Consider the following 25,822-nt stretch of genomic DNA (forward strand, 5'->3'; position numbering starts at 1 on the left):
TCCGCTGCACCCACCATCTCGGGGCTCCCGGACCGTAGGGGACCCCTGCAGTCCCCAGAGCTGAGGTCAGCAGGGACAGAGACTATGAGGCAAGCGGCCCACCGACCCAGGCCTCCTTAGGACCAGCCGACCGCCCAGCGAGCGGGAAAGCAGCAAGCAGCAGCAGAGAGGGGGCAGGAGATAAAGGACCCCAGCGGACGGTTGAGGATCACCCCAGCAGCTCCTGCACACCCCAGCCAGGCTGAGGGTCGTGATGGATGGCCAGACTCGCAGACGCTGACGGACATACAATGACACCGTTGCACACAGCTGCACGACGCTGAGCGGCTTGGATACAACCAGTGACAGCATCACACGCTGCCACAGCCCTGCAACACGGACACCCCCACACACAGAGAAACAACCGGTAACTCCGAAACAGGCACAGTGACACGCAGAACCACTACCCCCAACACACACGAGTGGGGGCATCGGTCCTCCAAACACACACAAGGCAGCGCTGCTCGGGACGCACGGAGCTGGAGAGACACGCCGACCCTCACCCGGGCGCTACTGGTGGTGGCCTCTGCCATCCGCCCTGCCCCCGCGGGGACACCCTCGCGCGTCCACACACCCGCGCACACACACAGCCACGAGCAAACATAGCTCGCATACCCCCAGCTTCGGCTCTGGCAGCTCCGACTCCTGCAGCCTCCTTTGTGGGTGAGGAAGAACGGCCAACCTCAGATGGAGCCTCGGTGAAGCCAAGAGCTCAGAGAGGACAGGGTCTGGCCCGGCATGACCCTCGCCAGTCCCTCCGCTTGGCTGGGTCATGTCCCCCGGCCCGGGTCCTGGGGCCTCTTGGCAGTATCATGGAGCAACTGACACCCCTCCCACGGCTGGGGGACCCCAGAGCCATGGAGCCATGGGCCCTGCCCGCCTGGCAGAGCTGGACTCTGGGCCAGGGGCACGAACATGGAGGTGCGAGCCCAAGCATTGCTGATACTCCGGCAGCTCTGCAGGGTGGAGGGCTGAGGCCCGAGGAGAGCTCTGAGCCTGAGGGAGCCCAGAGCCCTGGGGCTATGGGGGGCATTGACGCCGAAGAAACCAAAACTGGGCTGCCCGGTCTGAGGCACCAAGCAGCGGGCTCCAGACCCAGCTGCCCAAGGCTGGAGGATGAGGAGGTGGAGGCTCTCCCTAAGGTAAGGGAGCTGGGGTCTACGTGGGGGGTGGGGGGGCTCTCATGATGCCCTCCAGCCTGGGCGCGATATGCAACCCCATGGCCCATGTCTCTTTTCCTGGCCTGTCTCTGTCTGGGGGTCCTTCTCTGTGACTGTGTGCCATGCCCTCTCTGGGCAGGAATCTCAGGGGCTCCATTTTTGCTGTATGTCTGTCCTTCTGACTCTCAGCCTGTCTGCTACATCTGGCCCTGCCCCTACCCCTTCCCTCTGTGTGTCTCTCTCCGATGGTCTGTCTGTCTGTGTCTCCTCCTCCGAGAGTCTCTGTCCTTGGGGGCTGGAGAATCCGGGGGGTGGGGGTGGTGGGGGTTGTGGAGGTGTATGATGGAATCAGAGTTCAGGGGAGGGGGCTCAGTACTGGGCTGAGCCATGTAGGACAAGGTTTGGGGTAGATGTGAGCAGCCTCCTATAGAAGATGGAAGGACCAGGGCTTTGCGGGAAGGAAAGGGGACACAGGGCCCATAACGAGCCTGGAGGGGTGGGGCTGGGAGCTCTGGCTGGCATTTCCCAGGAAGAGATGGGCAGAGACAGACAGAACTGGGGACTAGCAGAGAGGGTCCCAGGACTCGGGGAGGCCAGCGTGGGTCCCTTCTTGGCCTCCTATGCTCATCTCGGAAGGCCTGGGACATGGGGGAGAACCTTCTCATCTCCATGTCTCCCTAGACCGTTGGCGGGCAGGATGCTTCCATACGGGGGGCTTTGACTGGGGAGGGTGTGTTCCTGGGGTGCTGTACCCTGTCCTTTGCCATGCCAGGGCAAGCTGAACATGGGCTGCGGGGACAGGCCCAATCCGGAGCTGCTGAGGGCCCTGGGGGAGCTGCAGCAGCGCTGTGCCATGCTTAAGGAGGAAAATCAGATGCTGGTGAGGCTTGGAAAGCAAGTCCCGAGTCCTGGTTGGAGCTGGGGGAAGGCAGACTCAGACACCCCAGCCCTCTGCCTCAGCGTCCTCCTCATCCCATAAACTATGCCTCCAAGTGGGGGCTACATGGAGGTGATATGACCCCAAGACCCAGAGAGGGTGAACCCCTATCTTGAGTTGCCAAGGACCCCACTGTGAGCCCAGGGCTCTAACCCACATCCTGGATGGTTAGGATTGGGTCCGTGGGGCACTCCCCACATGCCCCAATTCTGGCTGACCCCTTGTCAGAGGAAGAGCAGCTTCCCTGAGACAGAGGAGAAGGTGCGGAGGCTGAAGCGGAAGAATGCCCAGCTGGCGGTCATTGCCAAGCGCCTGGAGGAGAGGGCCCGGAAGCTGCAGGAGACTAACCTGAAGGTGGTGAGGATGGGAGGCTGCCGGATGGAGGCGGGGTGACCAGGGAGAGAGGGGAGCCAGGCCGGGTCCGAGGGGGTGGGGCTGAGGAGGCGTGGACTCCTAGCTCCCAGGGGAGCAGGAAGCCAGGGGCCAAGGGCTAGGCAGGGCAAATGCCGGCTGGGCTAGGAGGCCAAGGGTTTCTGGAATTACCGGAGGGAGGGCAGAGCTGGGCAGGGAGTTCCTGAACAGGCAGGGAGCAGGTTTCTGGATTACCACGTGCTGGTGCTGGCTGCCACCTCCCGCTGAGCTCATCTCCGGGTGCAGAGCTGGTGGGGGCAGGGATGAAGACCCATGACAGAGGCAGCCCTGAATTAGCAGCATCCTTCGGGCCTGAACTAGGATGTGGAGGTAACCCCCTCAGTCCTGTCTGAGGATTTGCGGGGATGGAGTCAAGTGAGGCTAGCGGTCCCCTAAAGCCCCCAATACAGGGTGGAAGCAGGAGGCAAAACTTCCAGGTTTTCATCCTTACCCCTCCGTTGAGAGGAGCTGAGGAGTGGGAGAAGTGCCCCAGCCCTCAGATGATCGTTGGCCTTACCCCTCCTCTGGCCAGGTGAGCGCCCCTGTGCCCCGACCTGGGGCCAGCTTGGAGCTGTGCCGGAAGGCCCTGGCCCATCAGCGAGCCCGGGACCTCAGTGAGACAGCCAGCGCCCTGCTGGCTAAGGACAAGCAGATCGCTGCCTTGCAGCGGGAGTGCAGGGAGCTGCAGGCCAGGCTCACCCTGGCTGGCAAGGTGCGAGGCCCTGGTCACCGCTTCCTGATCAGCCCTACACGGGGGCCGCCTGCCTGGCTTGTGGGATGTGGACGAGATGTTGATGAGATGCAAATGAAGCGGGAAGGTGGAAGCTGCTGGGGAGTAGGTTCCCCTGGCAACGGCCCAGGTGGGAGCTGGGAGAAGGAGCCTGAACTGAAGGGGGTGGAGCCACGAGTCCCAGACCTGGGAATTTCTGTGCTCCAGGCTTTGGGCTGTATGCCAGCGGGTCTGGCTGGATGAATCCACACATACCTCACACTTGTGTGAGGCGATGTTCACAAGGCACTTAGCACAGTGCCGGGCACACCGTGAGTGCCCAGTAAATAAGTCACTGTGACCGCACACGGGCTCGCGGAAGCATGTGGCCACATACGCGTGCACCTCTGACCAGGCCTGTACGCAGGGGAGGGTCTGCACGTTCCCGCGCGTCGGAGCTCCTCCAGCAAGGGGAAGGGCGGGCTCTGCCGGGGATGGCGTGGGGCGGGCCGGGGCTACGCCTGACTCCCCTTCTTCTTGTCCCCCCAACCCCAGGAGGGTCCCCAGTGGCTCCACGTGCGGGACTTCGACCGGCTGCTGCGCGAGTCCCAGCGGGAGGTGCTGCGGCTGCAGAGGCAGATCGCCCTGCGCAACCAGCAGGAGCCGCCCGCGCCGCCCCGGCCCCCGGGCCCCACGGCCCCGGCCAGAGTAGGGGCGCCCGCCCCCGGGGCCCCGGGAGAGGTGAGCTCCGGCGCGGGGGCAGGCGTGGGGGCGTCTGGGGTGGGGGCGGGGCTGGGGCGGCTCCGGGATCTCCCCTTACACGACACTCAGAGCCCCGAGGACCCGCCGGTGAGGTGCGCTCTCCGAGGGCCCGGGAGCTTCCCCGACCCCGGAGGGGAGGGTCGGCCGTACCTGCGCCGCGCCGACCCCGGCCATTCGGGGTCCGCCCTCCGCAGGCCTGCGCCCCGCCGCCCCTGCCGCGCCGCAGTGGTACGGCCCGGCCGCAAATCCCCGGTTGCCCTGGCAGCCGCCCGGGGCCCAGCCCGCGCCGCCGCCTCCCGCCGCCGCCGCAGCGCGGGGACGCCCCCTTTAGCGCCCGCCTGGTCCGCCAGGCCCGGCCCCGGCCCCCCGGGGGTGGCGGTGCGTCCGCCTCGGCTCCAGGTACGGGCGACCCTCGCTGGGCGCTGGGCTTAGGCAGCCGCTGTCGCGAGAGCTTGGGACCCTACGCCGGACTCCCAGAGCTTAGAGGTCTGGCTCCATTCTCTCTACTTGGGCGGCCCCTAGGTTCACCTTCTTCTGGGAAGAGGGGTGGGAGAAGGGGCTCCATAGCGACCAAGGCCTCCGGGCGGGGGGTGCTCCTCGCTCAGATTTTGCCCCTCTGCCTGGCCCAGGGAGGGAGATGCACCTCCCATCAAGAGCTGCCCTCCCCTGGAGTTTGCATAGATAAATCTCAAGTGCGACAGGGTGGGCTTGGGGGAAGCTAGGACGAGGGTCTGGCCAGGCTTGCAGTGCTCTAGGCAAAGCCCCAGCGTGGATGATCCAGAATTCCAGCTCTGGGAGCACCACATCCCCGGGGGGCCCAGGCAGTCTCCCAGCTCTCTGCCAGTCAGCGAAGGACACCCAGGACGGTTATTGAGTGCAGAGCAGGGCTGCTGTTGGAAGCTAAAAACGGAAAGCTTTGGCCTGGATAAGGGACACATCTCCCAGGGCACTCATGGGTCTCAGGATCTCAAAGCAGTATGTCTGGAGGACACAGGGGTGCTACCTCTGCACTTCCACATCAGCTGGAGATGTGTGCAGGCAGCAGGCCCCCTCCCTCCCCTCTTGGGCAGGGATGGCTTTGCTGACTGTGAGATGGGGTGGGAAGCTGCCACACACAGGCCGGGCAGGGGGGGGCAGGCTGCCCCGGGGGGCCCTATTCTCAGGTGCCAGCCCCCATCCCTGGGCATTTCCAGGCCACGGCCCAGGAGGATGTGGAGAACCCACCCGCGCTCCTAGGGGAGCCTGAGAGACAGCAGAGGGTGCAGCAGCTGGTAAGTCCCAGGTCAAGGGCTGGAGGCGACCAGCTGTGGCCAGGTCTGCCTTCCCACATGAGGAGCCCTTGGTTCTGACCCCACAGGAGTCAGAGCTCAGCAAGAAGCGAAAGAAATGCCAGAGCCTGGAACAGGAAGCCCGGAAAAAGCAGAGGCGATGTGAGGAGCTGGTGAGCTCCCCAGGGCCTCCCCAAGGCCAGCCAGGTGGTGGGCTCCCTCTCAGCTCTGCTCTCACCCCTCCTATCCTTCGGGGCTCTCCTGCCCTGCCTGGCACAGGGTCCAGGTGGGGGAGGAAGGCCTTGTCTGGGAGGGCCAGGTCCTCTGTGTGGGGAGAGGAGGCGTGTGGGTGCTGGGCTCCCTCCCCAGAGCTCCCCTGGTTTCTCAGGAACTGCAGCTGAGAGAAGCCCAGAATGAGAATGCCCGCCTCGTGGAGGAGAACTCTCGGCTCAGTGGGAGAGCCACGGAAAAGGAGCAGGTAGCCACTCTGCGCATGTGCTGTGGGGCCTGGGCTTCTGCTGGAGCCCTGGTCCGTGGGCACGGGGCTGTCTTCTCTGCCCCCTGCACTGGGCTAGAGTATGAAGGGTACTGCTCCTCTGGTGAGGGAGCTGCTGGGACAAGGCGGACACACCTAGCTCCCTGCCCCTCCCCCCTCTCCAGGTGGAGTGGGAGAATGCAGAGCTGAGGGGCCAGCTCCTGGGGGTGACGCAGGAGAGGGACTCGGCCCTTCGCAAGAGCCAGGGCCTGCAGAGCAAGCTGGAGAGCCTGGAGCAGGTGCTGAAGGTGAGGAGACTATGGACGTGGGGGGAGGGTCTTGGTCCCTGGCACAAGGAGAAAGTGGGACAAGGAGAAAGTGGTAGAATGTGCCCTATGTGGGGCAATGGGGTCTGAGGTCCAGTCCTGGCGCCGCCAACCCCTGCGCTTCTCTGGCCTCGGTTTCCTTTTTAACAGAGGGTATCTGGAAGCCATAGGGTCTGAGGCTCACTCACCTTAGAGCTACAGAAACGGTGGGCGGGGGGGAGGCCCTGGCCTTGACCCAGGGTCTTGTGTTTTAGCACATGCGGGAGGTGGCCCAGCGGAGGCAGCAGCTGGAGGTGGAGCATGAGCAGGCCCGGCTCAGCCTGCAGGAGAAGCAGGAGGAGGTCCGGAGGCTGCAGCAGGTGGGGGCCCGGGCGAGGGAAGGGTGGTAGGCCGCCGGAGCCCTGGGTCATCCACTGGCCCAATGAGCTTTTCCTGAGCACCCGCTGAGTACCAGGTTCTGTGCTAGGCACTGGTTCTAGACCAATCAGCAAATAAGCAGATGCTTGAGTGAGACGACCCTAGTCACTGATGGGCCCAGCGGGGGACGTGAACAGGGTGATATGACAGCGTGACAGGGATGGGGCCAGGGGCCACTTTAGAGAGGCCGGTAGGGAAGGCCTCTTAATACCTTAAGGGTGAGAAGGAGCCCGCTGAGGAGCGCTCCAGGTGGGAAAATCTAAGTGCAAATGCCCTGTGGCAGGAAGGAGTGTGGGGTCCAGACCAATGTGGCTAGAATACAAGCACAGGAATTAGGCAAGAGCCAGGTCTTGTCAGGCCTTAAAGAAGAGTTTGGATATTTTGTTCTCTGAGCTGTTGGAAGGTCCCAAGCGGGGAGATAGCATGATCTGATTCGTCATTTTAGAAGATCGCTTGAGCAGCCCTACGGAGGAGGGGTTGGGGGAGTGGGCGAGGGGGCAGGCGGTCGGGCCGGTGTCGAGGCTCCTGCCGGAGATGATGTCCGTCTGAGCTAGGGTGCAGGCAGGGCAGGTGGAAAGGGGGAAGATTTGAAATATATTTTGGAGAGAGAATTGACAAGGCTCCATAGGATTCTAGTAGAGCTTCTGCTCCTTTCAGTCTACCCTGAGGGACAGCCCTGAGGAGGTGAAGGATGAAGGGGCAACAGGCGTGAGAGTTAGGGAGTCCCGAGTCCTGAGTTCGATTTTGGCTAAGTTTGGGGTGTGTGTGAAACATACACGTGGACGTGTCCATAGACAGTTGGATCTGCGGGTCTGGAATCATGGGGAAGTTGGTCACGGAGGTTTCGGAGTCATCCGTGTGTCCAGTCGTGTGACTAGATGGGACCCTTGGGAGAGAGTGAAGGGTGTAAAGTGGGCCCAGCCCTGTGCCCTGCGGCTCCCTAACATTTAAAAAAGATAAAAGGCAGGGAGCAGGTGCAGGAGACTGAGAAGGAGCGTCCCAAGAGGTAGGAGGGAAACCCAGAGGGTGGATGTCCCAGAAAGAGAGAAGCAGTGTCAGCCTTGCCTCTCCTTGACACCGTTACCTTCTGACCTGAGGTATGGTTCCGGGCTGGGAATTTGGGAGGGCAGGGAGGAGAACCCTCAGCCTCCCCCTTCCCAGCTCCCCTTTCCTCTTCTCCCCCCCTTCCCCTCTTTCTTCCCTCCCTTTGCCCCTGCTGCCCCTCCTCTGTCTGTCCCCCTTTAGCCCCTCCCCTGGCCCTCATCCCTCCCCTCCAACATTTTGCTTCCTCTTCCCTGTAGGCCCAGGTAGAAGCCAAGAGGGAACATGAAGGGGCCGTGCAGCTGCTGGAGGTAGGGTCCCTGCAGGTGACCAGTGGCAGCACCAGTCTGGGGGGGGGAAGGCGGGGAAGTTCAGAGAGAGCTGGAATGGACTCTGTGGCTGTGGGGGGTGTGGGGTTGCAGGAGGGGCCCTTAACTGCTCCAGAGCCTAGGGAATTCCCTCCACCACTGGCCTACTTGTCAGGCAAGGGCACCCCAGGGCAGGGGCTCCTGGGTCTGGTGGCAGCGGTCTTCCCCACTGCCACCCACCCCCAGAGGCCGCCTTCACCCTGAAATATCCTTCCGTTTAGGAACTGCCCAGTCAGTCCAGGGAGCCGACCAGGTAGTGTCCACTTGGGCCCTTTCTCCCTCCCTCCCTCTCTGTGCAATGACCCGCAGGGTGAGCAGTTCTAACCTGTCCTCTGTGCTTTCCTTTCCTGCCACAGTCGACCCTGGATTCCATGCAGGTACAGCCCCCCGCCCCCACCCCCCACCTCCCTGGGCTGTCCTCTCCCCTACGCCTCTCCAGGCTGGCTGAGCTGCGTCTCCTTCCTCAGGTCCAAGTGGCCCCAGCTCTCATGTCCAACAGAGGAGGGTGTGACTGGTAGCAGAGACCCAAGACTGTGTAGATGGGCTGGGATTCCTGCAGGACATGTGGGCCACCTCCTCGACCCAGACCTGCCGCAGTGCCTGGCAGACATGGGGCTGTCCTTTCTCTAAAACCTAGCCACTCAGACCATGAGGAAGTTCATCACCAGTCTAACCCAGGATCCTCTTGATCTTGGCCAGGGGAGAGGCCCCAAATGTTGGGACTAGAGGCCCCAAATGTTGGGACTCTCCTGAAACCTGAGAAAAAAATTCTTTTGAGCATTGGCTCCTTCCTGCCACAAAGATGTCCCTAGTTCCTGTGTGGGATCTCTCTTGAGGGTAGGGATTTGGGTCACTGACTGTGGGAGGGTGACAAGCAGCAGAGCCGAGGAGACTCCTGAGGAGGGACCAGAAGTGGAGCTGGGAGTGGGCGCCATTCCTTTTGGCCTAGAAGCAACTAGAAGCAGGAAGTGCCACTGCCTGGGGTGTGAGGGTGTGCTGAGTGGGAGGCGGGCCCCCCACAGGCCTGGTACCTCCCCCCCCCCCGCCCCCGGCTCAGACAATACTAAGGCAGTGGGGCAGCAAGGCTGAGGGCTGGTGCCCGGGCCTAGGGCTGGGCGGATATGAGCTGAGGCCTGCTCTGGGCTCCTCATGTGTGGACATGGCACAGGATGGGACCAGGCAGCTTTGCTGGGCCTGGTAGCTTAGGGGAGGTCTTGGCCCAGGTCCGGGTTCGAGAGCTGGAGGAGCAGTGCCGCACCCAAACAGAGCGCTTCAGCCTCCTGGCACAGGAGCTCCAGGCCTTCCGCCTGCACCCCGGCCCCTTGGATCTACTCACCTCTGCCCTGGGCTACAGTACCCTTGGGGACCACCCCCCACCCCCCTGCTGCTGCTCTACTCCCCAGCCCTGCCGGGGATCCGGCCCCAAAGGTAAGGTGGACCCTAGTGACATTAGTCTGGAATCCCCAGGCCTGGAGCTTTTGTATAGAGCAGAGCGTTCTGAGTCAGAGAAGGCTAGCAACTCACCCAAAGTCACACAGCAAGTTAGAGCCAGGCCTGGCTGGAACGAGGCTCTGACGGGGGAGAAATGAGCTCACAGGAGTGGCTCTCCTGGAGTCTGGCGAGGTGTCTCGGCCACTGCTCCTCTCCTCCAGCAAGACTGTGTGGTCATGGCTAAGCGCTGGGCCCTAGGACCCAGCAGCTGACAGGATGGGCTTGTGAAGAGCTGGGCCAGGCATCAGTCAGATCTGGGGGCCCCAGCCCCCTCTCACTTGCCAGCCCACATGATTTTGAGCATGCTGCTAAACCTCTGTGGGCTCTGTTTTCCTAAGCTCTAAGACGGGAAAAATTCAGTGCACCTCATCAAGCTGCTCTGAGGATCATGTGGAATAATATATGTAAATCATTTCCACCTCTATGTAGTAAGTTTCCCTCAAATGTCTCCCTCTGAGAAGGAACCGTGGCTATGGAGGGCCTGACCCCCCTATCGAGCGGCCCCATCCTTGCTCCCTAGTCCCTCCTCAGGCCACAGACCCCACATGCCATCTTCTCTTTAGACCTTGATCTCCCTCCGGGCTCCCCTGGGCGCTGCACCCCAAAGTCTTCTGAGCCTGCCCCTGCCACTGTTACCGGGGTCCCTCGAAGGACGGCCAAGAAGGCAGAGTCCCTCTCCAACTCCTCTCGCTCTGAATCCATCCACAACAGCCCCAAGTCATGCCCCACGCCCGAGGTCAGTGCTGGGGAGGGGTCTGGGGAATGGGGGGGTGGCCCTATCCTCCTCTGGGGTCCCCAGGAGTTGGGTGGCTGCTGGCCATATGGGGTCACAAGTTGGGAAGTGGAGCCAGGCCCTGGGAGAGAAGGACCTGTGGATTCCTTGATGGGCAAGGAGCTCAGGTGGAGCCTGCCCTGCCCCCCAGGGCTCCAGCGCTCTGCTTTGGGGCTGCCCAGTCCCACCCGTCTAGAGCTCACAGAGGCCCCAGAGTCCCGAGCTGGATGGAAGGAGACGCATTGGCGCCAGGATCCGTATAATGAGACTGTTCATGCGAGTGTCTGTAGCAGAAGCAGATGGTTGTGTGGGAAAGGACGCAGGTTCTGGGGTTCACATCCCAGCTCTGTCTTAGGCGAGCCTCTGACCTTTTCTGGGCTTTGGTTTCGTTGTCTGGATTTTGGAGCTAATAAAACCTGCCTTGTAATGTTGTCCTGAGGATTACATGAAAAAATAGAAGGAAGAGCACTGCAGGGCACAGAATAGATGCTTAACGTGCGGCAGCTATTTTCATTACCAAGTGCTTGATCACCTTGTCTCTCCTCTCTAGGAGGGGCAAACCCCAAACCCCAGAAATGGGGGGCATGGCAGGTCGGAAGCAGCCCTGCTGTCCAAGGTTGTGGAAAGCGGTAGAACCCAGCCTCGGCCTCTACTGCCCCCTTGTGGGCTAGAACGACAGTGCAGGCTTTGGCGCAGTGATCAGAGGGGCCGCCGGGTCTCCCCTCTCTGGACCCTCCTTGCAGGGACTTCTCATGTCTCTGCCTCCTTGCCTCCAGCTTTTCCCAGTTGGAGTGCTTTGCCGTATTTTTCCCTTAAGGAGACAAACTGCCATTGGTCGCCCCCTACACACTGGTGTGGCTGGCTTCTTCTCCGATGGGGAAAGCGGTCTTACTTGGCGGGTGCAGCAGAGGCCCTGGCTCAGGAGGGATCCAGGTTGTTCTCACTCCCCTTTGCTAGGGCAGCGGGGCTCTGCCAGGACCTGCGGGCTCGGGTGCTGATTTAGGAAACATCGGGGATCATTGCTGCTGGCCTTGTCTGGCAGGTGCTCTCTCTCCTCAAAGCAGCGGGCCCTCTGGCTCATCCTGGAAACCTGCCTGCCTTGTCATTGGCCCCTTCTGTTTGCCCACAGGTGGACACGGCCAGTGAGGTGGAAGAGCTGGAGGCAGACAGTGTCTCCCTGCTCCCAGCGGCACCCGAGGGCAGCCGGGGAGGAGCCAGGATCCAGGTCTTCCTAGCGCGCTATAGGTGGGCACCTGCCCCTGCTCCCCGTTTCCCTAGGGTTTCGGGTGTGTGGGAGGCAAGGACCAGGTGAAGAAGACAGAGGCCTCTGGAGGGGGCGGCAGCGGTACGGGGATCCCGGTTGGACATGTCCTCTCGGCCTATTTGGGCCGGGCGGGCGCAGTGAGCGCTCTCCTTGGCTAAGGGTGGACCACCAAGTGTCCACAAAGGCCTAGTACAGTGGGGGAGAGGAGACGGGACATGGAGGCAGGGGATGTAGGTCACCGTCGTCTTCCTCCTCCGCACCTCCTTCAACAGCTACAACCCGTTCGAGGGCCCCAATGAGAACCCAGAAGCGGAGCTTCCTCTCACCGCCGGCGAGTACATCTACATCTATGGCGACATGGATGAGGATGGCTTTTTTGAAGGTAGGGAGGTGGCGGCGCTGTTCTGTCCGTCCCCTGCCTCTAAGTTCCTCTCCCAAAGACCTCCCCCCCCGACCCTCCCCCCAGCCGGCTCAGCCCACTAGAACTTCTCCGACTCCGCTAAAAAGCAACGCGTGGGGAAGGGACCTAGGAAAGGGGGCAGCTGGTCTGACCACAGATCTGCCCCAAGCAGGGCAGGGCAGGGCCTGCCACATCCGGATGATGGATGGCGTCGTAGGGAATCTGGGCTAACTTTGCTTTTGTGCTGCCAGACAGGGCAGGACGGTGCTTAACTCTAGTGACATCAGAGTCGGGCGCGTGGCGGAGATCTGACGCTGGACTCCAGTCAGGTGTGGGGAGGAGGAATCAGGGTCCAGAGCCCGGGAAAGGGGGTTAGGAAGTAGTCAGCAGGTGTCTGGGCCCGGGCAGGGCGTGGGCTTCAGGGCAGCTCTCCAGGGTCCGTGGGGAGCTCAGGCAACAGAGTGGCTGCCCCGTGACTGAGACCAGGCAACAGGGCAGGGCCTGCCCAAGAAACGGTCTCGGGAGACTCCCCAGGTAGCCCTGGTACCTGGGCTGGAGAATGACGCTGTGCCGACACTGGCTTGTGGTGCAGGCAGGGCAGGGTGAGGACCATAACCACGGATGGAGATTTAGCAAAGAAGTCAGGTCTGAATCCATAAGGCCCAAAGCTTGGGGTTTGGAAGGCTGGGTCTTCGAGTCCGCTCAGCATGCCTTCCCCGGGCCCGGCGGCTGGTCTTTGAGTAGCTGCCATGAGTGATGGTGAACAGCTAAACTCCCCAGAGATGTGCATAACAGAAGTGGGATTAAATATTTTCCAGAAAAACGACTTTTTAAATGAAAAAAACCCCAGAGGCCACACCTTTTCTTGGAGGGGGGCAGCCAAAACACAAATAGTAACTAACCACAAATTATTAGAATTTGAACTGTCTGATCTGGGATAGACTTAAAGGCCTGGAGACAACTGAGCCCAGGATACCCCCCACCCCCCATCAGACTTAGCTACGTGACGGCTTCGTCTATGTCTGGTGCCGCCTGGACCACTGTCCGCGGTTCCAGCTTCGGGAACGTGGACCTGGCTCTGGTGGGGGCTCCAGCGCCAGCCTCTCTGGGCAGTAGATGCGCTTGGTTGGAAGGCTCCTACCTTCCCTGTCCCATTCCTTAGCGTTGGTGCTTACACTGATGTCCTCAGGCTGCCCGACCAAATTACTGACTGGCTGGCTTAAAACAACGGAAATGCAATCTCTCACACCCCTGGAGGCCAAACGTTTGAAATCAAAGAGTTGGCAGGGCCACGCTCCCTCTGGAGGCCCTCTGGGAGACTCCATCCTCTGTCCCTTCCAGCTTCGGGTGGTTCCAGGTGCCCCGTGGCTTGTGCCCACGTCACTCTAGTCTCTGCCTCTGTGGTTCCGTTGCCGCCGCCTCTTCTCTCAGTGTCTTGCTTCTGTGCCACTCCTGTAAGGCCACTTGTCATTTGATTTAGGACCCATCCATACAATCCAGAACGATCTCATCTCAAGCTCCTGAACTTAATTACATCTGCAAAGATGCGTTTTCCAAGTAAGGCCACAGCCACAGGAGCCAGGGATTAGGATGTGGACATGGTTTGGGGAGGTCACCAGTCGACCCACTCCAAGCACTTATCGTTTCGAAGTTACTGGAAGTCGCTCTTGTTTCTTCAAGTTTCCTTACTTTCTCCCCGTCCTGGCGTAAGCGGAGAGCGAGGGTGCTGGGGAAACTTGCTGGCCCTCCTGCTGCTCAGACCCGTCTCCCTCCTCCACACCCTCTTCCTTAAGCCCCGGGCCCTGCTCCCACTTCCTCCTAATAAGGCACAGTAGCCACCCGCTTGTCTGTTCCCTGGGAACCCTCTTCCTTCTCCCAAATTAGCTGTGACAGGACATGCTCTGTGCCCAGTTTCTTCCTTCCTGGACATCCCTCTGTTGTCCCGTGTTCAGGAGAACCTGCACAAGGTACCAGAACTGACCTCTGGTCACTGCCTGGACTGGCCGCCAGTCTTGTTCCTAGACCCCGGCCCGCGGTGGGTCCTCATCCCTTCTAGAACCCAGAGGGGAATCTTCTCTGGCACTTACGTCTTTTGTCCCTAGAGATTCCTTCTCTCACCCTGACCATGTGGTGCTTCCTCTCCCACTGAGGAGGCTTGTTTTCCACTGAGGGAAGTTGAAGGGTGCCCCTGTCCCCACTCCTCAGGCCTTTGTAGTGTGAGAGTTTTCAAACGCACAGAAAAATGAAAGAATCATACAGCGAACCACCTATATCCTCGCCACCTCGACTCAACAGTTGTTAACATTCTGTCATATTTGCTTTTTCTGTCTGTAGGTTAAAAAAGAAAAATGAGGTAAAAGTGAGTTGTAGCCACCATGGCATTTTGCCTAGCCATGCTTCGGCGCGCGTCTCCTCAGAACGCGGACACTCTCTGACACTGGCAGAGCCCAGGCGCTTGTTAGAAATGCAGACTTGCAGCCCCACCCAGACCTAACTAAGTTAGAATCTGCATTTTAACAAGTCTCCAGACGATTCAGATGCACATTAAAATTTAAGAAGCTCTGTCCTCTATCACCACAGTGCTGTTACCACACCTGTGAATATTAGCAGTAACTCCCTGCTGTTAAAAGCGCTCACGGATAGATGTTGATTTGAATCAAATGCTTAAGATCATGCACTAACCATGGCTAAAATGCATTTATTGGACTGGTTTTTCTCTACTTCCTCTCTGTCTTCCCCTTCCCCACCCTCCCTCTGCCAGGGGAGCTCATGGATGGCCGAAGGGGCCTGGTCCCTTCCAATTTTGTAGAGCGTGTGTCCGACGATGACCTCCTGACCTCCCTCCCTCCGGAGCTGGCCGATCTGTCCCACAGCTCGGGCCCTGAACTCAGTTTCCTGAGTGGAGGTGGGGGCGGCAGCAGCAGCGGGGGCCAGAGCAGCGGGGGCCGCAGCCGGCCCAGACCCGAGGACGAGGCTGCAGGGGACGAGCTCAGTCTGAGCCCCCAGCCTGAGGGCCTGGGCGGGCCCCTGGCTGTGCCTTACCCCCGCAGTCTGGTGGTCCTCAGGCAGCTGGCCCACAGTGTGGTGCTGGCCTGGGAGCCACCTCCTGAGCGAGTGGAGCTACGTGGCTACCACATCGGCGTGAATGGGGAGCTGCGTCAGGCCCTGGGGCCAGGGGTGCCCCCCAAGGCTGTGCTTGAGAACCTGGACCTGCGGGCCGGGCCCGTCCGTGTTTCTGTGCAGGCCCTGACCAGCCAGGGCAGCTCCGACCCTCTGCGTTGTTGCTTGGCGGTGGGTACCCGAGCCGGGGTGGGACCTAGCCAACTTCGCGTCCGTCGACTGACGGCCACGTCTGCTGAGATCACCTGGGTGCCCGGCAATAGCAACTTGGCCCATGCCGTCTACCTCAATGGGGAAGAGTGCCCCCCTGCCCGCCCCAGCACCTACTGGGCCACCTTCTGCCACCTGCGGCCTGGTACCCTCTATCAGGCCCGAGTAGAGGCTCAGCTCCCACCTCGAGAGTCCTGGGAACCAGGCTGGGAGAGGCCGGAGCAGCGGGCCGCCACCCTGCAGTTCACCACACTCCCGGCAGGTACGCAGGCTTGGCCTTGGGCTGCCCCTACACCCAGAAGGCCGGGCCGCGGGGGTTTCCGGGGAGCCGCGAACTAGGCTGCTCCCTCGAGGTGAGTGTCCCGTGTCCCTGGGTCTTGTGCCCTCCTCCTCCCAGGCCCGCCTGATGCCCCCCTGGACGTGCAGATTGAGCTGGGACCCTCCCCCGGAGTCCTGATCATCAGCTGGCTTCCAGTAACAATCGACGCTGCTGGCACCTCCAACGGCGTCCGGGTCACAGGCTATGCCATCTACGCTGATGGGCAGAAGGTATGGCCTGGGGCCTCTGCCTCCCCGTGCCCCGGGAACAGGATGGGGGTCTCTCCTTGCTGTGCTCAGAGGCCCAGTCTCCCCAGCCTGGCACAGAGGTGCCCCGCGCCCGGCATGGGGGCCCCATGGAGCCCGCAGATTGCTTGAGGGCGTGGGCTTTGGTAGCAGACGACTGCAATTCAAAAAAGCACGCCACCAACTGGGGCCATGCGGCCAGGGGCGTTAAGTGAGACGAGACACTCCAAGGCCGCAGCGCGATGCCTGGCAGAATGCTAACCGCCACTGTTTCCTTTGCGTCCTGACACGTGGCCCTCTCGGCCTCCCTTCCCCAGCTGCGTTCCCTCTGCCCTGCAGATCATGGAGGTGGCCTCGCCCACAGCAGGCAGCGTGCTGGTGGAGCTGTCCCAGCTGCAGCTGCTGCAAGTGTGTCGCCAGGTGGCCGTGCGCACCATGTCACCCCATGGCGAGTCGGCCGACTCCATTCCAGCTCCTGTCCCCCCGGCCCTGGTGGCAGCCTGCCTGCCAGCCATGGTCTCCTGCCCCTCACCACGGCCAGGCTCCGAGGCCAGACCACCCATTGCTCCGGCCTCCCCCGGGCCTGGAGACCCCAGCTCTCCTCTCCGGCGCCCTGACCCCCGTGGAACTCGAGAGCCCCCCGGGGGTCCCCCTGCCAGAGAGACACCAAAAGGATCCCATGAGGATCCCTCGGCACCTTGCTCGCAGGTACCCTGCTGGGGGAGAGGGGGAACAGGTGGAGGCTGGGACAGAGGCCGGGGACTTGGGCCCTTCCTCAGTGCCTGCCATTCCAGGAGGAGGCTGGGGCAGCTGTGCTGGGTGCCTCAGAGGACGGGAGGGCCAGCGAGCCCACCGTGGGCGAGAGAGCTCCCGACCCTGCACCCTCACCACTGGCCAAGGAAGAGGCTCTCCCAGCACCCTGCTGCACCCAGGGAGCACTGGCCCAGCAGGTGCCCCGGGCTGAGGCCTGCCGCGGAGGAGACTCAGGGCCTGGGCTGAGGCCCAGGGCTGAGGTATGGGGTTGGGGACACACTGGGCCATCTCACAGAATTGGGGCCTGCCTCCCTGCCTCTGCCAGCCCAAATCTGGGGGTCCTTTCCATTTATTTCCTGCCCTGGTCTGTGCTTTGAGTCTGTTGCTTTGTCTTCCCAGTTATCTCTTTTTGTTTTGGCTACTGTCCGTCTTCCCCCCACCCCCCCTGCCCCCCGCCCCGTGCACACCTCCCATCTGGGACATGAGCCTGTCACCCTCTGCCGAGGGACCCCCGTCACTCCAGCTGGCGCTGACCCTGCAGAGCCCCCTGTCTGTCTCCTCCTTTGTCTTACCTCTTGCAGAGGGAGGATGCAGCCGAGCTCGGGGGCCGTCTGGCAAACTCCCTTGTGGACCATGGGCGCAACTCAGATCTCTCAGACATTCAGGAGGAGGAGGAGGAGGAGGAGGAAGAGCTGGGTTCCAGGACTTGTTCTTTCCAGAAGCAGGTTGTTGGCCACAGCATCAGGGAGAATGGGGCCAAGGTAATGGGGGGAGGAGGGGCTGGTGGGCCCTAGACCTCGGGTTCCAGGGGCCTCTTACCACCCCCCCAGCCAGCAGCCGCTCCAGCCGCCACAGAGTGCCAGCAGCCTTCTAGGTGCGTGGCCTGGGCCCTGTCCCACGCAGTCGATAGGAAGTTGCTCAGGATTGGCCTCTGCCCTCCTGGGAGGAGAGGAGAGGGTGAAGAGCTCTCTTCTGCCCCTTCTCCTGCTCCCGCCCGCCCGCCCGCCCGCCATAGCTGGAACCCCGCCATCCGAGATCCCTGCTGGGAGCTTCTAGGGAGGGTGGGGGAGGCCTCGCTGCCGTTACAGGCACGGTGGGCTCCGGGTCGCTCCCATCCCTCAGGGCCCCAACGGCCGTGCAGTCTGTTCCTTGGGTGTGTTCCCCAATTGCTCCTCCGGCTGCGCCCTGGACGCGTTGTGGGACTTTGGGCCAGCCCCCCTCTGGTCTTTCCTCTCGGAGGAAGCTGAGGGAGGGCTGGGGGGTTGCCTGCAACCCCTGCCCTCATTTGAGGACAAAGGTCACAGCTCTGTCCTCGTCCCATGGACCTCTCTTCCCTGCTGCCCTTCCCCCACCCCACCCCCACCCCAGCCCCAGCCCCAGCCCGACACCTTCTGTGAGGCTGACAGCGACGAGGAGATCTTGGAGCAGATCCTGGAGCTGCCCCTCCAGCAGTTCTGCAGCAAGAAGCTTTTTAGCATCCCCGAGGAGGAGGAGGAGGAGGAGGAGGAGGAGGAGGAGGAGGAGGAGGAGGAAGACGAGGAGGAAGAAGACGAGGAGAAGCCAGGGGCAGGCTGTCCTTCCCGAGACCCTGGCCCACCTGAGCCAGCGGCACTGGGGCTGGGCTGTGACAGTGGTCAGCCTCGAGGACCTGGCCCGGGCCCCTTGTCTCCAGAGCCCTGCAGGGCTGGGGACCGCCCGGAAGACATGCCTGGACTAGTGGGTGGAAGCAGCCGGCGGCGAGCAAGTGGCTCCCCCGAGAAGCCCCCAAACCGCAGGCGGTCCCCAGACCCCCGTGAACATTGCAGCCGCCTTCTCAGCAACGGCGGGCCCCAGGCGCCCGGACGACCGAGCCCCTCACGGGAGAGGGGCAGCCCCACTGTGGGCGAGGGGACCAAGAGTGTGCCAGAGGCTGGTGGGAGAGGGCGGCCGCCCCCTTCCCGGAGGTGCTCCCGGGGCCGAGCCCCAGAATCTAGCCTGGCCAGCTGCCTCTCCCCCAAGTGCTTGGAAATCAGCATCGAATATGATTCTGAGGACGAGCAGGAGGCAGGCAGTGGGGGCATCAGCATCACCAGCTCCTGCTACCTTGGAGATGGGGAGGCCTGGGGCACAGCCCCCGTAAGAAGGTCCAGGGGGCCTCTGAAGGCTAATTCAGGCCCCAACCCCTACCCGCGCCTTTCGGCCTGGGAGAAGGGGGAGCCAGAGCGGAGAGGCCGCAGTGCGACTGGCAGAGCCAAGGAGCCACCCTCCCGGGTCCGTGCCCACCCCCCGCCCCACCCCGGCAGCCCCCTGCCTCCTGCCGCCTGGTGGCTCTGCTTTGCTGCCCACCAGCCGCTCCCATTCCACGCTGCCGCCTCCATCCGCTGAGGTGGGGCTGGGCCTCTGGGCTCCCTCCCCTGCCGCCTCCCACCCGCATTCCACTGCTTTGCTGCTTCTGCTGATCGGAACTGGGATGTACAATATTCTGTGATCGCTAGTCATCAATTGCTGCCAGCCGGCCCCCTGCCTGTGGGCCTTTCCTCTGCTTGCTAGTTACATCTTCGGGACACTGACGCCGAGAAGAGGCTCTCCTCTCCCACGCTCCTCGGCCCGCTCTAAGAGCTAACCTTAGTCCCCTCTACTGCACTCATCCGCTAGGGTGGCTGGAGCCAGGGGGGTCTCCCCTCCCGCCTTCCTTCTGCCACAGGGGTATCTGATGTCTCCCTGAGACTGGGCCAAGGCTCCAGGAGAGGAATGTTGGGCCCCTGCTCTGCTGCGCTGCTTATGCTAACGGGGCAGAGCTGGGGAGCGCCCGCGGGGGGGCTGCTCCTGCTGAGCTGCCCACTGTGGGACGGTGGGTCACTTCAGCTGTCTGTTGCCCTCTCTTTGCAGGCAGCAGAGACTGGGGAGCCCAGAGGGCAGGACAGCTCTGGGCGGAGGGGCCCCCCGCGGAGAGGGGCCCAGGCCTCCAGGGTGTGCGCCACTGAGTTGGGTGAGCCCCTGACGGGAGCGGGGCTGGGCTGAGGGGGTCTTTCCTAACCTGACCCTTTGGGTAGAGCTTATGGTCACTGCTCTCTCTGCAGCCCCTTTGAGGAGCCCCCTGGAAGGAGCGCTGCTTTACCAGGACCTGCCTGTCAGGGTCTTCGTGGCTCTGTTTGACTATGACCCTGTGTCGATGTCGCCCAACCCTGATGCTGGGGAAGAGGAGCTCCCCTTCCGGGAGGGCCAAATCCTGAAGGTGACTGACTTACTGGGGCGGAGGGTGGGGGCATCCTCTCTCCTTTCCTGTCCTGGAGGCACCCTAGGCTGCGTGGGTGAGAACACAACCTCCAGAGCCAAAGGATGTGGCGCTGAATCCTGACTCTGCCCCTTGCGGCTGTGCAACCTTGGGTAGATGAACTGACTGCTCTGGGCCTCGGTTTTCTCATTGGTAAAATGGGGATAAGGGTCATGTCTGCCTCACAGAGGCGGTTGAGGATGAGGTTCGGTACGCACAGAGGACGTCAGCTGCCCAGCACTCAGCACGGGCTAATAACCGCTGCTCTTAACTTTACAATTTCTTCTGAGTCTCCAGATATTCGTTGAAGGCTTTTTGCCGCTGCTCTGAGGTTATAGAGATCTAGTCCGGGGTGGGCTGGGGGACCGGACGTGCAGACAGCGAGTGATGAGCATATGAAAAGGGCCATCTTCTCTCATCCCTCCGATCCTTATTCTAGATTCTTGCCCCGTTTCCCGTTTCCCCGCCCACAAAAGGGAGAGCGTTCTTCTGCAAACCTGAGTGGGGTGCTGTGGGGCTCAGGACCTGGGCCCCAGGGAGCGAGCTGCACTGGCCTCCTGAGACAACTGGTTTTTGCCTTCAGGTGTTTGGGGACAAGGATGCCGACGGCTTCTACCGGGGCGAAGGTGGTGGCCGCATGGGCTACATCCCCTGCAACATGGTGGTCGAGGTGGCCGTGGACAGCCCCACGGAGAGACAGCAGCTCCTCCAGCACGGCTGTCTGTCCACGGATGCTCTCACTGAAGGCTCAGGTGTGACTCGCTGCTGTCCCTTACCTACCTCCCACCGCTCCGCGTCCAACTGAGCCCCTCCTGAGCAATTTGTATGTCCGGAGTGGCCAGGGAGCCTCATTCATGCAGAGTCCAGCAGAGCCAGCGGCCTTGCAGAGACTGAGGCCAGTGTGGCCCCAGCACGGGGCTTGCCACGTGGACCGGGGATCTGCTGCAGAGGGGATGGGCCATGGAGTTTAGATGCTGGAGCTTGGGGATGGGAGAGGAATGCCCTTTAGAAACTTGAGCACAAGAACCCAGTCACAGCCCAGAGAGGAGACTCCAGAGTCACTACCCTATCCCCCCCCCCCCGCCTCAGTTTCTCTCTTACATATACTTGCTTCTCTGGATCAGGGAATGTGTACTCTACAGCCCGCACAGCTGGGCCTCCCCCCAAGCCCCGCCGCTCCAAGAAAGGTGGGTGAGAGACCCCCTTCTCCCTCAGGGCCTGTGGGGATGAGTGGGAGTGGGGGGCCCTGCTTGGCTCTCTGGGGAGACACAAGCGAGGTTTTGAGCAGTTAAAGGGAATTAGGGCAGACCTTCATCCACATCCATTCCCTCCACTGGGGAGACTCCTTTTAATGGGGACGGGGAGGGGTTTGCCGGGACCTCTGATCCAAAACGCACCTGACTCTGAATTCTGCGCAGCCTAGAGCAAGTCATTTACCTTTTCTGGGTCTTAGCTCACTACCAAACTCAAAGGGCTGGGCTCTGCTCCGGAACATCTTTCTCCTGCATCCCTTGTGTGAGACCTGGGCATCCTGCCTGCCCTGCTCCAGCCCCAGCCTGGGATGAGGAGGGGAGTGAGGGGCAGGGCTCACTCGCACGTTCTCTCCACAGCTGAGGCGGAAAGCCCTGCCAGACCCTGTGCAGGTAAGGGACCGGACCTGTGCTGGGGATACTGGGAAAGAGGTAGGGCTGGGTGGGCTGTCTGGGCTCCCGCCAGGGGCTGCAACTAGTGGAGAAGTGGTGAATAGGGGATCAGCAGGCCTCCCGTGGGGACAGTATGGCATGGGGGGTGGTCCAGAGAGAGTCCCTAGTCCTCTCCTCCTTGCCCTGCAGGCCACACCCAGCACGTCTCCTCTGCCAGCCTAAAATCTCCCCGAACCATGGTGGCTGCATTTGACTACAACCCCCAGGAGAGCTCCCCCAACATGGACGTGGAGGTGAGGACCCACAGATAGAGCCCAGCCCAGGGGGGTGGTGACGGCTCCTCCCCCGGGGCTGACACCTGCCTCCTGGACTCTCCACAGGCGGAGCTGCCCTTCCGGGCAGGGGACGTCATCACTGTGCTCGGGGACATGGACGATGATGGTTTCTACTATGTGAGAACATTGGGATGGGGGTGTGCCATAATGCCCGCACCAGCCCTTTCAGGGAGGGCGTTCCTAGAGCCAGGGAGGGGGATGAGCAAGGGTTCCCGAAGGAAGCCCAGAGCAATGGGCTGAGTCCCTGCCCGTGACAGTGATACTGATCTCAGGCTGTTCCCGCAGGGGCTCCAGGGCCAAGCGGGGTGGGGCTGAGGCCTCTTTCCTGGTGTCAGTCTCACCAGCATCTCCTCCCCAGGGGGAGCTCAATGGACAGAGGGGCCTGGTTCCATCCAACTTCCTGGAGGGCCCTGGGCCTGAGGCGAGCGACAGGGAGCCCGGGACACGCCAGGCTGAGAGCCAGGTCAGTGAGGAGCTGGGCTTCCAGCTCAGCAGTTGGGGCTGAGTACCCTGCCAGAGTGGTGGGGTGGGGGGACCAGGACAGTGTCATGGGAAGGGAGCAGCTGGGCTATGAACCGTGTGAGCACTCTGCCCAGCCTGGAACTGCCAGGGAGAGCCCAGCCAGGGCCAGCTCCCTCCCAGTATGTGCCGCTTTCTGCAGAGGAATGACGGCTCTGACCCTGGTCCCAGGCCCCTCTGACCCAGCTGCCCACACCCCTGGGCTGATGTAGGTGAGGAGATCTTGTGGTAAAGGACCCCCGGACCCCCCCACACCACTAGCCAGTCATAGCCCGGCTTTCAGGGAACCTCCCACCCTGTTGGGTCTCCCTGCCCCCAGTGCCTTTTAAAGCCAGTTGCCCAGCAAGGCCTAGCTTCCCCGGTCCTTGTTCTTAGAGCCTGCTCCTCCCTGGGGTGGGTGGGGTACAGCTACGTTCCAGCCTCACAGGGTAGGGAGAGGGCGAGGAGGGCAGGCCCCGGTGGGGAACCCTGCGTGCCCATCTGCAGTATTTCCAAAGGCAAAGGCTGGGCAGCGTTTCAGTTCCCGTGAGCTGGGTGATCTGGTGACTGGGCAGGAAGCATGTGAGTCTGTCCATAACCCATCTCCTCTCTTTGTTCCCTGTTCTTCAGAGAACGAGAAGGAGACGAGTCCAGTGCTAGATGGAGATAGATATATATAGAGAGAGAGAGAGAGCAACATGTAAGTGGGGGACTGGCCCCCTCTGTTCATGTGACTCACCGCTCCCTACACCACCACAACCAGATAGCGCTCCTTTGTCTTGCATACTGGAACCAACCTGGCTTTTCTTTCTCCCAGGGAATGGGGGAGGGAGAGCTTGCTGCGAGCCAGATCTGGGTGTAGGATCATCCCCTCCCCTTGCCTTTACTCCAGGCAGTGCCAGCTATTATAGGAATACGTGTCATTTTAGTATATAATGCCCCATATTAGCGGACCTCTCATATTCTATAGCTCTGCAGCTTATAGAATATTGTGTGATATCCATATCATGACTCATCAGTGTATTATGACGCCATATGACTATGGCATCATAATATTGTGATTATTATTGGTGACCGAAGGATGACACAGCCACCAGTAATAATAGTCTCCCCGCCCTTGTCCTCTGCATCATGACCTGTTAGGGCATCAAATGCATGATTTTACTTCTAATTCTCAGTTTTCTCTGTTGGAGAGAATTAAAGGGGGGGGCCTTAAACAAAATCCGTAGATAACCCCAAACCGTTCATCTCTGGGGTCCAGAGACCCCCTTCAGTTGTTTCCCCAGCAGCCCCTCCCTCCTGGGATGTTACGGAAGGAGCCCTGGGAAGGAGTGGGAAGAACCCGGGGCTCCCTGGTTGGCCACCAGCCCTGGCTGGTTAGCAGTAGATGCTTAGGCCTCTAGGTGCTGACAGACCTCTCTGTCGGCAGGCCCTTGCCACATCATCAGAGCCTGGGGTGGGGTGGCCCCAGGCTGGGCACCCGGTTCCCCTGCCTCTGGCCTGGGCTCCATGGCTGGCTCTGGCCAGGAGACTGCCAGGCACTGGTGGCGAGTAGGGGGAGGGGTTTGAGAAGGGAGTGGGGGGCAGGGGTGGGGAACACGGCGGGGCCGGCCAAGACCCGACTGGGCTGTGCCAGGCACAGGAGGTCACGGCAGGGATGTGGGAATGGGGAGTAGAGACAGGGAGGCTTCCTGGTGGCTCTCCTGTTTACTCACCTCTGTCCTTTAGGCCCCTAACAACACCATCTGGGTGGGCCGGGGGCAAGGGGAGCCACTCACGGTTGCCAGGGGAGCTAGGAGGAGCTTTACAAGGGAGAAATGCTAACAGGGCAGCCCTATCCCGAGCTTGTTGGGGGGCCTGAGTGATGCCCCTCTGGCCCAGGCCCCCTGTAGCCCTCTCAGAGGCCATTTAAGGAAGAGTCCCAATCTCCTCCTCATGGAGCGGGCACAGCCTCCACTCCCTGAAGGGGCTGGGGCACCGCATCAGCTGGGCTGGATGAGCATGCTTCCTCTGTCTGTGAGGCGGTACAAAGGCTGCCTTCCCCGGGGGGCTGGGGGGGGGTGGGAGGCTGCCTCTAAGTGGTCCTGGTGCTTGCTCTTCCTTTGCTGCGATGGGGGCACCCATCCCAAGGGGCAGGTCCAAGGACTCCGGAGCTCTGTCAGCCCAGTAGTACCCTACAGAGATGACCCAGAGAAGGGGAGGGGCTTGCCCAGGTTCTGGAAGCAGAATTGGACTTTGCATCTGTCCCTGCTGACTCCCAGCTCAGCGCTCCCTCAGCATCATCACACACATTCGCCTCTCTGAGCTCTGGTTGGTGGGGGCAGGAGTGGGGCGCTAGGGCTCTGGTTTTTGACCATGGTCTGTGACACGGAGGGCTGCAAGCACCCAAGGCTGCAGGGTGAAAGAGTCAGGTTGGGGCAGGGGGTCAGGCCCTGACTTCGCGCCTTTTCTCTCATATTCCAGGACTGGGCCAGCTCAACACAAGGGCCCCCAGTGCCCAGAGGCTGGCCGTGGGCCCCTGGCCTTGGCAACTTCCCCACAATTGAACTGGGGGGGGCACAGGGCACGAACGAGAAGGTGTGGGGTCTCCTCTCCAAGGGAAAGCAGCTCCTGAGGAAACTGGGCTCTGGGAAGAAAGAGTGATGCTGTGGCCCATCCTGCAGGCAGAAGCAGCACCCTGAGGCCCCCAGATCACTGGGTGGGGAAGGCCCCAGATGCCCGTTCTTCCGAGTTAACACTGTGTCTCTGAGACCGGAATCAGAGACTCGGTGAAGGTCAGAGCTAGTTCTCAAGGCTGCATCCTCTGGATGTAGGAGGGGAAACTGAGCCGCAGAATGAGGAAGTAACTTGGTCAAGGCGGCCGAGCACCTCAGTCACAGCCAGGACGCGTGGCTCCTAGGCCACCCACCTCAGCCTAGTTTCCCGCCACACTCCGCTAGGCCCTTCTTTGGCCCTCCCCGCTCTTGATGGCCCTGGCTATCCTCCTGGCCTGTCTTCCTTCCCCTGAAGGCGAGTTTGCACTGGATTCCCTGGAGCCCCACCTCCCTGGGGGGCAGGCGGGGCAGAACCCTGTATATATGTATATACTCAGTGCCTCGGCCCAGCCTCGTCTATGTTGCTTCCACCGCACAGGCCCAGGAAAGAGAAAGGCCATGCCAAAGCGGGCCTAACCCCGCTCCATAGTGCTCCACCCGTCCCTGCCAGCCTGGCCTCCTGGCCCCTGTGTGTCCCACCCCCCCAAAGGCCCGGGGGCCAGTGGGCAGATAGCAGGAGTTGGGTTTGCCTTATTTTGCTCATCGGATTCAACTTCTCTTTTGCATCATTTTCCTCTGGTCCCTGTCGGAGTCTGGGGGCTGGGGAAGACGACAGATTTGTGCAGCTATTTTCATACATCCCCTGTTCCGAGTGGGGTAGACAGCTCTCCACCCTGACCCTCACCACCCCCTAACCCTGCGGCCGGCTGAGTGTCTCTGCATGTTTCCTTCGCTGTGGTGGGAGATCGTTTGACTGAACCTCCACCACCCCCGCTCCCCGCCTTGGTCTTCAGGGGTGTGGAATGGTGGGGGCATTTGTTTAAAAAGACATTTTATTATAATAAAGTCTATT

At 61.5% G+C, this 25,822-nt stretch overlaps 1 protein-coding gene across 2 annotated transcripts; it reads left to right on the forward strand.

The window, feature by feature from the left end:
* Positions 1-25,822, forward strand: TSPOAP1 (TSPO associated protein 1). Of its 2 annotated transcripts, XM_027567784.2 has the most exons (32): positions 1-1,181; positions 1,972-2,079; positions 2,365-2,493; positions 3,080-3,259; positions 3,812-3,997; positions 5,212-5,289; positions 5,376-5,459; positions 5,675-5,764; positions 5,947-6,069; positions 6,342-6,446; positions 7,806-7,856; positions 8,270-8,290; positions 9,137-9,341; positions 9,968-10,140; positions 11,306-11,421; positions 11,713-11,822; positions 14,602-15,432; positions 15,568-15,719; positions 16,074-16,442; positions 16,529-16,747; positions 17,069-17,248; positions 17,856-18,737; positions 19,356-19,455; positions 19,547-19,701; positions 20,324-20,492; positions 20,865-20,927; positions 21,351-21,383; positions 21,573-21,676; positions 21,764-21,835; positions 22,077-22,181; positions 22,847-22,916; positions 24,680-24,814. In XM_027567784.2, the coding sequence occupies exons 1-31, from the start codon at positions 852-854 to the stop codon at positions 22,874-22,876; spliced, it is 5,553 nt and encodes a 1,850-aa protein (XP_027423585.2). In that variant the 5' UTR covers positions 1-851; the 3' UTR covers positions 22,877-22,916; positions 24,680-24,814. The 2 variants fall into 2 exon arrangements, with proteins under 2 accessions (XP_027423585.2, XP_027423583.2); XM_027567782.2 differs by lacking the exon at positions 22,847-22,916 and having other exon boundaries at positions 24,680-25,822.

Source organism: Zalophus californianus, chromosome 16 (genome assembly GCF_009762305.2).
Source record: "Zalophus californianus isolate mZalCal1 chromosome 16, mZalCal1.pri.v2, whole genome shotgun sequence".
NCBI lineage: Eukaryota > Metazoa > Chordata > Mammalia > Carnivora > Otariidae > Zalophus > Zalophus californianus.

Bases quoted from the DNA above. Each gene is read 5' to 3' on its own strand.
- TSPOAP1 (XM_027567782.2), top strand. From the start codon at position 852: ATGGAGCAACTGACACCCCTCCCACGGCTGGGGGACCCCAGAGCCATG. The intron at 1,182-1,971 runs GTAAGGGAGCTG...TTGCCATGCCAG, and splicing joins AGGTGGAGGCTCTCCCTAAG to GGCAAGCTGAACATGGGCTG. The intron at 5,460-5,674 runs GTGAGCTCCCCA...CTGGTTTCTCAG, and splicing joins AGAGGCGATGTGAGGAGCTG to GAACTGCAGCTGAGAGAAGC.